At 35.9% G+C, this 15754-nt stretch overlaps 1 protein-coding gene across 1 annotated transcript in view; it reads left to right on the top strand.

Annotated features, from left to right (window-relative positions):
- PDE11A (phosphodiesterase 11A) overlaps positions 1-15754 on the top strand; it is a 327689-nt gene that overhangs the window by 28730 nt on the left and 283205 nt on the right. The window contains exon 2 of the mRNA XM_010959959.3: positions 12852-13010. Within this exon, the coding sequence (XP_010958261.1) occupies positions 12852-13010 (159 nt within the window). The remainder of the gene's footprint in view (positions 1-12851; positions 13011-15754) is intronic.

Genomic DNA, 15754 nt, shown 5'->3' with positions numbered 1-15754 from the left:
CCCCCGTTATTTTGTGGAACACTTGACCATGTGACTTCTGGAGGGAGTCCACATATTCTCAGCACAGCTGCTTATTTGCACCAAGCTAGGGTGAGCACCAGTGAAATAGAAAGCCTGGTCTAGGAATGGGAAAGAAAGGCGTCAGGGATATTGTGGCTTACAGGATGGGGAGGGAATGTGTATAGAAACCATCTAGCTCCAGGGAGCCACCTGGAAGGTCGGTGGAAACTGGTGACATGCTGCTTCCAAGTCCTCTTTGCAATGGATGATGCTGGCTCTTTTCCAGCCTGGGTTTTCAGTGGCTAAACATACTCTGGTGGCTGGAAGATTTGATCTTATCATTTTCACATCTACCGGTTTAATAGTTTGTTGAGAACTTTGTTTTAGAAACCAGTATGAGGCTACTAGTTTTTGGTTTCTGGTATTCATCCTTTCGGAAGATCAGGCATTTTCCATCATTATACTGTATATGCTATGCCACATAAGATATTGTGATGTTTACCAGTTAAATGTGGAGAGGGTCAGAGTCTGAGAAAGTTGAATGATCCATCCATTTCACACATTAGAACATTGCCCGACTATAGTATCCTAGCAATCTTTTTGTTCTTAGTGCTCTGTGATTTTCAGAAAATATCAAATTCCTTTGGCATTCTGCGTAGCAATTCAATTGGACTTAATTTTTATGGTAAAGTGTTTTATAGCCAGGATGACAATGGCTTTAAAAAGTAACAGGGCCTTTAAGACTGCTGCTATATCCTGCTAAAAATATACAGTGCAATGCTGTCTGTTTTTCACATATTTATATTATTTATGAAGATTGACCCACCTCCATCTTGACAGTTATCATATGGTCTATCTTGCCTATCTATTTTACTGGCAATCCAATAGTGTAATGACTTCTATCTTTTTGGAGGGCACTTTTGAAGCTATAGCATTGTCCTTAATGGTAATCCAATCACCTTGGGGTAATTATGCTAATTAGTGCTATTTTTTATACTTCTTTTCCTTGTGTCCCTTTCTCATGTCGTAATAAAATTATTATTTTTTGTCGAAGTATAGTTGATTTACAGTGTTGATTTTAGTTTCATCTGTAAAGCCTAGTGATTTACTTATACATATATTCTTTTTCAATATAGGTTATTACAAGATGCTGAATATAGTTCTCTATGCTATGCAGTAGGACCTCATTGTTTATTTTGTGTATAGTGGTTTATATCTGCTAATTCCAAACTCCTAATTTATCCCTCCCTGCCTTTCTTCTTTGGTAGCCATAAATTTGTTTTCTATGCCTCTGAGTCTGTTTATGTTTTGTAAATTAGTTCATTTGTGTCATTTTTTTAGATTCCATATGTAAGTGATGTTATATATTTGTCTTTCTTTGTGTCACTTCACTTTGTATGATAATCTCTAGGTCCATCCATGTTGCAGCAAGTGACATTATTTTATTCTTTTTATGGCTGAATAGTATTCTATTGTGTCAATATACCACAACTTCTTTATCTAGTCATCTGTCAGTGGACATTTAGGTTGTTTCCATGCCTCAGCTATTGTAAATAGTCCTGCTATGAACATTAAGGTGCACGTATCTTTTCGAATTGGGTTTTCTCTGGATATATGTCCAGGAGTGGGATTGCTGGATCATATGGTAACTTTATTTTTAGTTTTTTAAGGAATCTCCATACTGTTTTCCATAGTGGTTGCACCAAATTACATTGCCACCAACAGTGTAGGAGGGTTTCCTTTTCTCCACAGCCTCTCCAGCAACATGTGTAATAATAACCTATAACATTTTTTTAGTGATAGTGTGGATATACCATATCATAATCAATTTCCTATTGAATACTTTGATTTTTCAATTTTTCCTTAAGAATTCCTAGAAGTTAAATTACTATATTGAAAAGTATGAAAATTTAAAAAGTTTTTGTTACTTATCACCACATTGACCTCCATATATATTGCACTAATTTGCATTCTCACCAGCAATGTATAAAAGTAGACTTTTCACAAAAACTTTCAGTAAACCTAGGTATCTTGATGTCTTAAATTTTTAATCTTTGTTAATTTTGTAGAAAAACTATAACTGCTATTGTAACATGACAGTTTTCACATATTCATGTGAAATATGAGACAATTTTTCCCATCAAAATTTTTTCTTTTGTAAATTTCTGCTTCCTATCCGTTGCTCATTTTTTTCTTATTTATTTGTAAGAATTCTGTGTGTTTAGGATTTAACACTATCAGCCATATGTGTTTAAAAATATTTTTACAATTTGATTTTACTTTTAACTCTTTTTGTGTTATTTTTGAGGCACTAAAATTTTAAATGTTTATTAGTCAAATTTATCAGTCTTCATGCCCTCTTCTTTTGGTATCATGGGTTGGAAGGCTTTCCCCTCATGAGATCAGACAAATGTTCAATTATATTTCTTCCATTCTTTTATTATTTTATTTTTGACATTTAACTTTTTAAATCATGAAAATATTTTAATATAATTTTCAAGTAAAGTCAATGTTGATTTAGTTTATAGTTCATCATGTAATTATTCATTCATCTACTGAAAACTTTTGACCATTTGTACTTCTGATAAAACTCTTAACTGAAAAGAACAAATGAAAGAAATGGAACTCATCTTACTTATAATGGCTGCTTTAGTTAAGGGTTTGGTGAAAAAGAAGGCCAACATTTGAACATAAGGCCGTTGACTTTTCTGAGTGCAAATCTAGGATATACTTGATAATATGTGGGATATATGCATTTTCATATTATTGACTTGTAAATAATATTCAGACTTTTTCTTGTAGTATTTCATGTTAAAATAAGAAATGTGTCTTGGCAGAGTTTGAGTAATCTTGTGTCCTACTTTGCAATTCATCAAAGGAAGAGTATATTTATCTCCTTATTCTACTTGAAATTAATTCTGTTATGTAATGTGAGAAAAGAATCTTGCTTTCCCCAAATATGTAACTAATTGAATCATACATTATTTTGAAATGATACTCTTATGATTAACTAAATACATTTATGCATACACATATATGCATATATATATACATACACACACACATATATTTGGCTTTCTAATCTCTTTCCTCAATTTTTCTATTTTTAGAACCAATATCTTACTGTTTTAATTATTGTAGCTTTAAGGTATATTTTAATATCAGGTAATCATGTATTTTTATCATCATGTTCTTACAAGAAAGGATGATTTAAAATATTTTTAAACATATTTTAAAATGTTTTTGAATCTTTAGGACTTTTTGAAGCAAACTTTAAAATTACTTTTAACATTTAACATTTGTCAAACAGAAACAATAACTTCCACATATTAACAATAAAATATAAATAAAATATGTATTAAAATATGACATATACTGTGATATTAGAAATTACCATGTTTGCCATAGATGTGGGAAAGTCAGGACCTGATCAATACAGCTGTTTACAAGTCAGTTACATTCTGGGTCCACTTTTTGGTTTATCTCAACTGGCTACAGTGGGAAGAGTACAATAGGCTTTCTGTTGGAAGAGATCCTTGTTGGTTTTTTTTTTAAACTCAGAACTTTTATTTAATTTTCCTTCCAGTTTTATTGAGATATAATTGAAATCTAGCACTGTGTAAGTTTAAGGTGTACAGGATAATGGTTTGACATAGATACATCATAAAATGATTACCGCAGTAAGTTTAGTAGACATCCATTATCTCAGAGAGCTACAAAACTAAGGAAATAAAAAAACTTCTTTCTCCTTGTGATAAGAACTCTTAGGATTTACTCTCTTAACTTTCATATATAACATACAGCAGTGTTCATTATATTATGTTGTATATTACATCCCTACTACTTTATCTTATAACTGGAAGTTTGTACCTTTTGATTACCTTCATTCAGATTTCCCTTCCCCTTACCCCTCCCCACCTCTGGTAACCACAAATCTGATGTCTTTTTCTATGATCCTTGTTAGGTTTTAACAGATGGGTAAGACCAAATCTCTAGTGTGTCACTGTTAATCTGTAATCCTGATCCCAGTCCTGGCTTTTCATGCGTCACTGTTTTGACCTTGGTTTTCCCTGTATTTTCTGGTTCCTGACTGTTTGGTGACTGAACCACCATCCCATGTTGACCATCCCTTGTCCATATTCACAGACTTCTTGGCCTGCTTGGTTCCACCTGTAGCCTCACCTCCTTGTTTCACCAGAGTTCTTAGATGGCTCCACTGTGACAAGAAGAAAGGTGCTTCTGGCTGACTGACTCTTCCCATAGCTCTCTCTTCATATACTGATCTTTGGCTCAGACATCTTAATTATATACAATGAATCTTATAGAGCACAGAGTTGATTTTAACTCCACATACCATTTATCTGCATATTTATAATACATCTGTAACAGAGATCTGTGCTATCAAAGAAGTTTAAGAATTCATCATTTTATTCTGTACCACCTCACCTGCAACTTTGGTTTCAACTGTACTGTGCTTCTTCCATTTTCTTTTGTCTAATGTCTTGAGATATATTTGTATTTGTCAAAAGAAAGATAAATAATAATAGTCATGATGACAACAATAAGACAGGACCAAAAAATGTCAACTGAGAAAGGGAGAACAAAGAAATAAGATCACCAAACCAAGTTAATTTTAGCAATACAAACTAAAGGACAGTAACTTGGAAATAACAATGACCAATAACAAAGTAACTTGGTCATAATGATGACTGTTTATAATTATTTTATGGTGTCTGTTAACCATTCATTCAGTTTGAAAGACTTAAAATGTGTCCAGTAAACATTTACCAAGTAGAGCTGACCTGTACGTATTTCTAAACCACTCCACCACCTACCACACTGTTTCAGGTCCATAAAAAATGATGCTTCAGAAACAGTATTTTGTAGCATTTAAAACTCTGCACATTTTTTTTGGTGGAATAATTCAGAGAGACAAGATTTTTGTTTGCTGTAGAGTGATGACATTCTGTGAAAATATATTAAGAACAATGATAATTTTGCATTTTTCCTCAAAAGTATCAAATTAGGAGGCCCAGAGCATTAGCTATCTGGTTACCATATGCCATGTCTTTGTTTTTATGCAATATGACCTGAAACTTTCCATCAATTTGGAACAATTAGTTACTTACTTCTTTGTATGGAGAAAAGCAGAATAGTACATTTCAAATCATTAAAGATTAATCAAAATTTTTGAGAGCTCAACCTTCCAAACAGTTTTTGGAAAATAAGTGGTGTTTATGATAAGTCATAAATGTAAGATGTTTTTATGAATTGGAATTAAATGAGTGTTACTAATTAATGTACCAATAAAAGTAATTTTCTTTCAAGCTTCAGACAGTTTGGCAATCTATTGGTTTGAGTTTCAATGGCTTATTCATTTTATATTTTATATTTCTATTAGCTTCTCTACATTGCAACTCTGTAAGGCATTTGGAGGAGAATGTAGATGAAATGTGGGACTGAACTTGGTCTCCTAACCTTTCTTTGTGGGGCCAGGTAAGGGGTGCGGATAGTAGGGTTCTGGGTAAGGTATGCAGGTCCAGTGCGTTAAGCCTATGAAGAAAGCAGATGGGAAACAACAAATCAAAACAAAACAAAAGCTAACAAAGAAACTTGTCCTGAAAGCTCTAAAGCAGTGGTTTACAGTCTGTTTCCCTGAACCCCTGAAGGCCTTGAACTTATTAAGGTCCCTCTAATTCAGTGATTCTTAACCCTGATCAACAGTCAGAAGTCAAATCTCCTGGTCAACCCCTCCTCCCACCAATTATGATTTAACTGATCAGTGTGGGGCTAGGGCATCAGAAGTTGCCTAAAGCTCCAAGTGATTCCAGTGTTAGGCAGGGTTGCCAACCACTGCTGTATTCTATGAATACCTGAGTATCTGTAGACTGAAAAATTACCATATATCCACACATATCTTGTATCACTTTTTCTCTATAATTTATGGACACAATAACTCAGATACAAATTCATTACACATTTCATGGAGTTAATAGAAGCTTTTTGCATTTACATCATGTGAACGTCCTCAGATTTGAAGAGTTTGATCAAGGATTCAAGGTAGAGTTGAGATTGTGGTTAAAGCAATCACCCTTATAGGTTAAGTCGTGGTCAAGAATAGTTCCTGGCTTAATCAAGAGCACTGGAAAATTTACAATAAAGCATTGAGGAGAGAAGCCTTAAACACAGCGGGGATAAAAGAGATCTTATGTGACCCTCCTTGCTGTGAGTCTGAGATCTGAACAATATTCATAGCTCTGGCTCCTCCTTGGGGAGCCTTGAGTGGCTTCTCTGAGAAAGTGAAAGAAGAGAGTAGATTCCCTTTGGCTTTGAGGCTTCTTAATGTGCCTCTAAAATATGTCTCCCTGAGGCTGACTGGGATTCTCGAGTGCAGTGAGCATAGCTCTTTTTTCAAGAACCTGAAAGTTTAGATTGCAGTTCATTGTTTCTTCAACTTTAGTGGACCTTGCTGGTGGGTCCCGTTTTCTGGCTGTTTTCTGTGGCATCACAGTCAATGCAGAAACTTGCAGACAGGGCTGCAAGTGCAAGATCCTGGGGTCACAAATGTATCAACTACTGTTCTCTGTGTAGCAGGCACAGGTCAGTTCCATTGCTAAGAAGTAAAAATTGCTTTTGGCCTTATGAATTAATTTTTTTAAATATTAAAAATCATAACTGAGTGTCACATGCAAAAAATAGGTTGGTGCAGAAGGCACTGAGAAGATCCCTGCACTTCTCAAGAGCAGTTATACTTAAAATATCTGTGATAGGAACAATATTATGACATAAAAATCCTCGAAGCAAGAAGAGTCTACCACAATCATAAGAAGCTCATTCCAGATTTTAACAACTTTATAAAGAAGCCCTTTATTAGAAATCACTCCTGTTGTAGATAGCTTCTTCTTTTGTCCTAAGGGAGATGAATACAAATTGGACACCATTCTCCATGTGATATTTCATTATAGACCTAAAGGCATTTGTTAGTTTCCTATTCAAGTTTCCATTTTCAGCATTAAATAGGCCCAATTTTTCTGCCTTCTTCTTGGTCCTGTCTCCTCCTTACGTGGCCTTCTATGAAGCTTTGCTGGTGAATGTGATGAACTCCTGAAGACTTAAGGTGAAGTTATTGAGCAGGGTTCCTCATCCTTATCTAAACAGCCTCTTCTTTGAATTCCAAGTCCTTTCCCTGATATTATAACATATCTATCTATCCACCCACCTACGTACCTATATCTCAAACTACGTTATGGGCAATATCACCATGTGGGTGGCTCATAGTTAACTAAACTTCTAGACATCCACAGGGGAACTCATTATCCCCCCTCAGAATCTGTCCCCTCCCTGTGTTCCTCACTTAGTGAATCCACCACTCATCCAGGACTTGCACCAGTTCTATGGAGCTTTTTTTTTTCTCTAACATTAGCAAACTTACATGAAGTGAATCAGCAAGTCCTATTGATTCTACCTCCTAAATATCTTTCAACTCAGTCCTTTCCCATCACCCCTACCACCACTAACCACCATCCCACTGCAGACAAGATTGGGCGCGTTCAGGGTGGTATGGCTGTAGACCCATCCCACTCCAGAGATGATTTCTCTCTCACCTGGACTTCTTGCATCCAATTCATTCTTTACATGTAAGCAGTAGCGGTCTTCCTAAAGTGAAGAATCAGTTACATTACTCCCACCCACCTTCTTAAAACCCTTTAGTGACCCCTTTCCTTTGTGGTAAATTCACAATTCTAAACCTGGTCCCCAGGCACCCCCTCATCAGCATGCAGCTGGGTCTTTCTTGTTCCATCTCTGATTCTTCCCTTGAGAGACATGTTCAACTTCTTTCAATTCCTCTGATTCTATTTCTGTTGCCTCTGGGTTTTGTATACTGTTCCTTCCTGGGACACTGATCCTTTGGCTGTCAGCTTAAACATTTCACTATCCTTGGGAGATTTTTTTTTTCTAACCCTAGACTAGATGTGCTTTCTCCCCCACTGCCCCAGCCTGTGTCTTGTGCAATGCCCTATGTTTCTCTTACTACCATACTCATCTGTGGTCATTGCGTGTCTAGAAAAATCTGTTTTTTGCTGTATTCTGTTTTCAACCTTTCCTTCTTTCTGTAACATCAGAGTAATATGTCCCTTTATGTAATTATTTTCCTAGTTTTCTTCATCTTCTACAATTAATTTATATCTCAATTTGGGTTCAGCTTTCTTCATTTGTTTTTTAAATTGGAAAATTAACCTAGAGATTAATTTACAGTAGGAAAGTATATAACTGTATCAGCTCTTTTGACCTCTCATTAGGTGGATTATATTAACTTTTGAGTTAATTTGTGAGAGTAATCCCATGAGTAGTGTAATGAAGACATGGACAAAACATGTTTTATGACGCATTGTTTTTTAAAAAGACACAAAGACTTAATGAAATAAATCTTTCTTCCTTTTAAATTGGAAGATTAACACTTGCCACATATATCAACATAATTATCTTTTCTCCTCAAGTTACAAGTTTATCAGGTGGTGTAGAGTGTTGGAGAGATAGTGGGGAGAATTTATTGGTTTATTGCATTTTTGTTCCCCCTGGTCATGCTGAAGTGTCCCTGTGTCTGTTGTTTTCCCGTGGCTTTGGATATTTTGGCAATGAATACCCCACAGCCTTGGTGGTGGTTTACTCAGAGTTGGACTTTGATGGATGAGGCCCTTCTCCAGAGATTATGAAGAACAGAAAATCTTCCCTATTCCAGAGTGGATTTTCAAATCTAGTCTAACATGGTCCACACCACTGATATGTAACCACCAGAATACGTGCCACCCTCTTTGTTCATTTCCGTTTCAAGGCTTTTCCTATCAATGAATTTTTATTGATCTTACTAGTAACTAAGCTCTTTAACATTTAGGACAATTATTCTCATGTGAGAATCACCTATGAAAGTTCAAAACCAATTAAAACCAGTGCTTAATATTGATTGATTCAATCTGGGATGGGGTGAAGCCCTGTTACTGGTATTTTGAAAATCTTCTCAGGTTATTCTCACATGCAGCCAGGGTGGAGAACTAATGATTTAGGCCACACTTCACCTTGATCAGTAAACTGATTTATCAACCTTCTTGACTTTCTTTATATGTACTTGTTCACCTTCATCTCAGCCTTCCCCATTCTAGTTAGTGGCACTTCCAACAATATAGTTTCTCGAGTCAAAACCTGAGATTCACTCTTTTTTCCTTAGTCCCCCATCCCCAACCAATTCAGTGGAAGGTACTGTAGATTCATCATATCCATCTACTTCTCTGTACCCCTACCACCCTTCTCTTAACCAAGACCATCCTCTCATCTTACCTGGACCACTGACATTTCCTAACTGGTTTCTTCTATTACAATCCTGTATCATCTCCCAAAAAGTTAATTAATTTTTTTTAAAATGGTCTTAAACTTTTTATTATAAAATATTTCAAACATTTAGACAAGTATAGGCCATCAAGGTTTATAGACTCTTAACATTGTGCTATGTTTGAGTCACAGTTTTTTTTTTTTAAAGAAAAACTGTGTTAGACTTGAAACCTCCCTGTACTTCTCCCTGCTGCCATTTCCTCTCTTTCTCCCCAGAGGTATAACCAGTTATATAAATTTAGAGTTATTATTCCCTTGCCTGTGCTATACTGTTGTTGCATATATGAATCCACACATAATATTTAGTATTGTTTTTAAATATTAGTAATATTATATAGATGGTATCAGATTCCAGCTTGTTTGTTTCACTTAACGTGTTTTTGATGTTTGTTTGTATCAATACAAGTAGCTTTAGTTCATTCATTTAAATTGTTGTATAGTATGCTATCAAAACGAGAGATCATAACTTGTTTATTTTTCTATTGACCCAAGTTCAAATGATTTCCAGTTTTTTCTTTCCATAATTGATGTTGCAATAAACATTTGTGTATCTCTCTTCTGTACATGTGCAAAAAGATCTCTAAATAAACCCTATTACTCAAGAAAAATGTTGTGGAGCACCTCCCGGATGCCAAGATGAAGCAGTAAATAAGACACAAGAGCTTTGCTGTCTGAGATCTTATCTACCAGTGGTGGGAGAACAAGCAAACTAATAAGATGATTTCAGGGAATGCTAAGTGCTGGATCATGAATCATAGCATCCTTCTGCTTCAAGATTGTCAGTGATTTTCCATTGCATGTAGGAATAATTTAACTCCTTTCTGGTCCTATGATACTTGGCACCATCTGGCCCCTGCCTCCCTCGTCCATTCTCCCTTTGGCTTCCTATGCTCTTGCTTTTGACCTTTGAGTTTTTGGAACTCACTAAGCTTTTTCTTGCTTTTTTCTTTACCTGCATTGTTCCAACTTCCTGGAAAGTTCATCCCACCATTCTTTGGCAAATTTTTCCTTATGATTCAAGTTACGGCTTACTTGTCCTGTTTTTAGGACAAGTTTTTTTTGTCCTTCCTTGATCCCCATGAAAATAGGCCCCTTCTTTTGAGTCTCTCTCATGAAACCTTGTTCTTTTTCTCAATGTCACTTACCACAATAGGTGATTATGCATTTATGTGTTGTCTGCCTCACCTACTAGATTGCAAGTTCCAAGAAATCTGGGGTGATGCTTTTGTTTCCTGCTGTATCTGCTAGCTCACAGCCTGACACATAATGGTTCCTCAGTAAATTAAAAAAAAATTAATACAAATTACTGTTTTTCTGAAAATTTGGTTGTAGGCTTATTTTGAGCAGGAGAAATGGTTTTGCTTGGGTTTTGAGTTTCCTCTCTCCTGCAGGGCTCTCCTGTCCCAAACTAAGGGTTTAGAACGGCCTCCAGAGGTCCCAGATCACAATCAGGCCTCATTATAGAGAGGCCCCCTGTACTTGTGATACTGGGGATCACAGAGCTCGTTAGAAGGCCAGCAGTGTTTGGTCTTGGGGCTATCACCTTGTCTGCAGCCAGCTCTCCCTAGGCCCTTAGTCAGATAAAATTCATAGCTCTAGTTGGTGGTAGACAGCAGTGCTTTGTTTCTGTTTTTTAAGCCTCTTTTAATAAGGAAATATTGAGAGCATCGGGAGAAGCCTCACTTCAGCCCATGGCTTGAAGCAGTGAGCCTGGATCCAGTTTATCATCTTCCTTGGAAGGTTGTTAATCCCTGTTACCCTTTCAGGAGCCAGTCTTTTTTTTTTTTTTCTCTCTCTCTCTCTCCTCCCCACCCCACCCTTCAGTCTCTTCCTTCTTCCTTCTTTCTCTTCCCTCCCTCCTTTCTTCCTTCCCTCCCTCTTTTCTTCCTTCCTTTCTTCCTTTCTTTCTTTCTTGCTTGCTTGCTTGCTTTCATTTGAGAGTAATTGAAGGTATTATGACATTTCACTTCAAAATACTCTAGCATGTATATCCTTACAATAAGAACACTCTCCTACATAATTAGAGTACCACTATCACACCCAAGACACTTTATATTGATACAGTGATATTACCTGACATAAAGTCCATGTTCAACTTTCTCTAATTGTCTTCCCTGCAAATTGCCTAACAATTTCCAATGAAGGATCCTACTTTTATTTAGATTTCAGATGTCTTAAGTCTTCTTTAAAACAGCACAACCCCCACATCTTTATTTTTATTTTAAATTTATTTTATCTCTCATGATATTGACATTTTTGAAGAGTCCAGGTCAGATTTCTAATAGAATGACCAACAGTCTGCATTTTTCCTGCTGCATCTCCTAGATCACAGCCTGACACATAATGGTTCCTCAGTAAATTTAAAAAAAAAAATTAATACAAATTACTGTATCTTAATTTTCTTTTCCTGAGTGACCAGATTCATATGTTTGACAGGAACACTCCATGTTCTTGATGGCATTGTGTCCTTCCATTGCATGGCATCAGGAGATACGTGGTGCTATTTTGTCTCATTAATGGTGATGCTGAGTTAGATTACTTGTTTACTCTGGTGTCCACCAGATCTCTTCATGATTAAGGTATCTTTTTTTCCTTTTGAATTTAATGAGATTCTGTGAGGTGGCACTTTGAGACTAAGTGAATATTCTGTTTAACAATAACTTTTCATCCAGTGGTATTGGTGTCTATTGATCCTTGCTTGTATCGGTACATTATTGTATTGGTAGTTGCAACATAGATATTAATATAATTTTATCATTCTTTCTACATTTTTTAGCTGACATCTCTAAAGAAGCTTTTTACCTCCTTCCTCCTCACTATGCTTTAAATTTTTTTTGGAGTATTTAAGAAGTGTCAGTATGGGCTCGTATGTTCAATTTTTTTCATGGGATAATTTTGACCAAAAGAAAGTAGTGCTTTTCTGCATATTTTTCATAATGCTTAATATATATTTATTATGTATTTTCCTTATATGACTCTTCACAGCTAGTTGCCTAAGTGAAATAGTATATTTTAATAAATAGCATAGTGTGAAGTTCTATTAAAGACACTTGCCCCTCCCCCAGTTTTTTTTAAGGTTTTATTTTTTTGGAAGGGGAAGTTAATTAGGTTTATTTATTTACTTTTTTAATGATGGTACTGGGGAATGAACCCAGGACCTTGTGCATGCTAAGCATGCACCCTACCACTAAGCTATACCCTCCCCCTATTTTCCCCAATTTTGATGTGCTGTCATAGTGGGGTTTAAAGTTTCTCTTCATTTACCATGGTTGACAACTATGGTGGTGATTTATTTTCATTTATGTTCCTTTGGCGAATTAAACATGAAATCAAATCTGTTATTGTTATTAAAAATCTGTGGGATAAAGTTCCCAGTGACAAGGTATCATACACAGAAAGATACTTCTCGTTCCTTCTCCCTGACAACAACGCATATGCAGTTAATGCCCTCTCTGTCTTATTTTTAGGATCGAAGATTCAATGATGAAATCGACAAGCTCACTGGATACAAGACAAAATCATTACTGTGCATGCCTATCCGAAGCAGTGATGGTGAGATTATCGGTGTGGCCCAAGCAATAAATAAGATTCCTGAAGGTGCTCCATTTACTGAAGATGATGAAAAAGTAAGATTTCATGCTTTTTTGTGACTTGTACTCTCCTTCCTGATCACTGATTGCTGTTCTCCCTGAAAAGGACAGGAATTATGTGAATAGCTGTTAGATTAGCCCATTTACAGATCAAAGAGCTTTTTCTCATATTACACAAAATGTAATGGGAGTTTTTTTTATATTTCATAGAAGGTGGTATAATTGAAAATAATTACTTCATCTTTTTCTTAGCTGGCTTTTCGTTGTAAGGCCCAGTAGTATTCTTATTATTCCCTAGTCTTTATCTTCCTTATAAATAAGCTTTCTAATTGAGGATCACACCCCCACCACACATGACCCAAGGGAAGATAGGGAAGACAGAAAGATTGCTGTGTGTCGCAAGATCAGTACTTTCTCTTGTATTTTTCATAACTACTGTTTTCTCAATTCTTATATAAAAATCTCAATAAAGTAAACGTTATTTAATTGTTATTCCAAATTGCTAATAAGAAGAACATTATTCTTGTCCCTGAAGAGCAATTGACCTTAGTTGAAGTGATGTACTTTTTGCTCTGAAATTTTGAATTCTCTCACCAGTATTTTATTCACCAGCTCATTTTAAAAGAGAGACTCTTCCAAGAGCTGAAGTTCTAGCTTTGACTCTCTTACCTTTATATTGATTAGAATCTGGTGGAATATTTATAAAATTTGTGGTAAAAGCAAATCTCAAGTCTGTTTGTTTAAGTTTGTTGACTGCCATACTCCTTGATTAAAAAAGACACTTTATAATTTAACCTTCTGGCTGTGAGGTTGCTATTTGCCAGTGCTGATTACTAATGCATTAAATTAATGCAAATGTTCTGGTATAAAAGGTCAACATAAAATGTGGTTATAAGGAAACAAGATTTTTAAGTGAAGAGAGTCCTTTATTGAGGTCATTTCTGTAGTCAAATTTGAACAACTCAAATCCCAGAAAAGGTTTATAAACCCTCAGAGCATGGTAGGACCTCAGGCAAGTTCTTACCAATTCAATAAACAAGTACAGTGTGCAAGGCACTCGTGTTGGGGCCACAAGAAACAAAGCTAAATCCCAGCTGTGTTAGGCCCTGTGGGAGCTGCACTGGGCAGAAGGTGAGATCAGCACTAAGATGTTCCAGGACATGCTATGAGTGCCTAGGAAAGGGAGGGTTAGTCTCACTTGAAGAATCTGTAGAGGCTTCTTGGAAGAGATGACATTTGATCTAACCTCTGAAGAAAGCATAGGCTTTCATAGTACAGAGCCAGGAGAGAAGGTGAGGCTATTTGGGAATGTAATGTAAGACACAAATGAACTTATTTTACAAAACAGAAACAGACTCACAGACATAGAAAACAAATTTATGGTTACCAGGAGGGATAAATTAGGAGTTCAGGATTTGCAGATACAAGCTACTATATATAAAATAGATAAACAACAAAGCCCTACTGTATGGCACAGGGAACTATATTCAATATCTTATAGTAACCTATGATGAAAAAGAATATGAAAAAGAATATATGTATGTATATATATGACTAAAACATTATGCTGTACACCAGAAGTTGACACAATATTGTAAACTGACTATACTTCAACAAAAAAAATTTTTTTTAAATATAATCGACCTCCTTCACTATGCAGATGTTTCCATGGAATGTACAGGTGGAACAAAAATTTTATTTTGTGCATTTTGTACCAAAGATGACAGAGTCTTATAATAATGTGCCTCTTATAAGGTTTGAGAGAGAAGGTTTTGAGTATTGTCTTTCCAAGCCTAACAATCACATGCCCTTAGCATCTCCCACACAGTTTAGTTTATACACAGATATTAGTCCTGCCTTCACTCTGTCTCCCTCATTTAAGAGACTCCCATTATGTATTTAATTCTCATCTCTAATTCCATTTATGTTAGATTTGTTTTCGGGACTTTTCTCAGTGGATTTATACTTACGATCTAAGGCTTTATGAGCTCTGAATGATTTAAAGGGAAGGTCTGCACAGGGCTTTGTACCTGTCTTGAACAACATCAGTGTTTAGCACTCCTGAGAATGAGGGCTGGGACCGAGCTCCTGCTGGGCTAAAGACAAGCCTCCTGCTTGGAGTGAGCCTCTTAAACTCTGACTCTGTTTCTTCATCTCTTGAGTATACTGTCTACCATTCTACAGCATGAGAATTCAATAAGATTATCATAAACAAATACTTTGCAGAATATAAGAAACTAGGCAAAGTTAAACATAAACTTTTTTTAGACTATCGTTTTCCCTAAGAGTTTAGAAATGTTCATCTGTATTTGTCACTTAACCTTAGGCAACTTTTTTTAGACTTAACCTCATTTGAGTGTTTTCTTGCTCAAATGTTGTATTTTTCTCTTCTGCAATTATTCCATGTGCCCATAGTAGCATTTTATTTTCCAGGCTCTATGATTTCCTCACTTGATTAAAAAACCCTACCCTAGTCTCTCTTCTTGGAAAAAGCCTTACCAGTTAGGGCAGGTAGATTGTGTTTGTACAGGTGACACTGGATGGAGGGCATTTTTATCTCAAATTCTGTATGTGGTTATTGTTCTTTCCTGCAAAAATTCAATATATTGTAAACCAAACAGTAGTGGTGAAGAAGAAAAGCAGAAAAGAAAATCTAGAAATGATTAATGGGAAAGAACAAGATCTCTCTAGATACTTTTTTCCAAGAGAAGACATTGTGGCATAATGGCTACGTACAGGCCAGATAGTGAATGTGCCTGGGTTGCAATTCTACCTCTGCC

This window comes from Camelus bactrianus, chromosome 5 (assembly GCF_048773025.1).
Source record: "Camelus bactrianus isolate YW-2024 breed Bactrian camel chromosome 5, ASM4877302v1, whole genome shotgun sequence".
Lineage (NCBI taxonomy): Eukaryota > Metazoa > Chordata > Mammalia > Artiodactyla > Camelidae > Camelus > Camelus bactrianus.
Note: the sequence above shows the minus strand (reverse complement) of the source record. Positions and strands in the feature narration are given on the sequence as shown.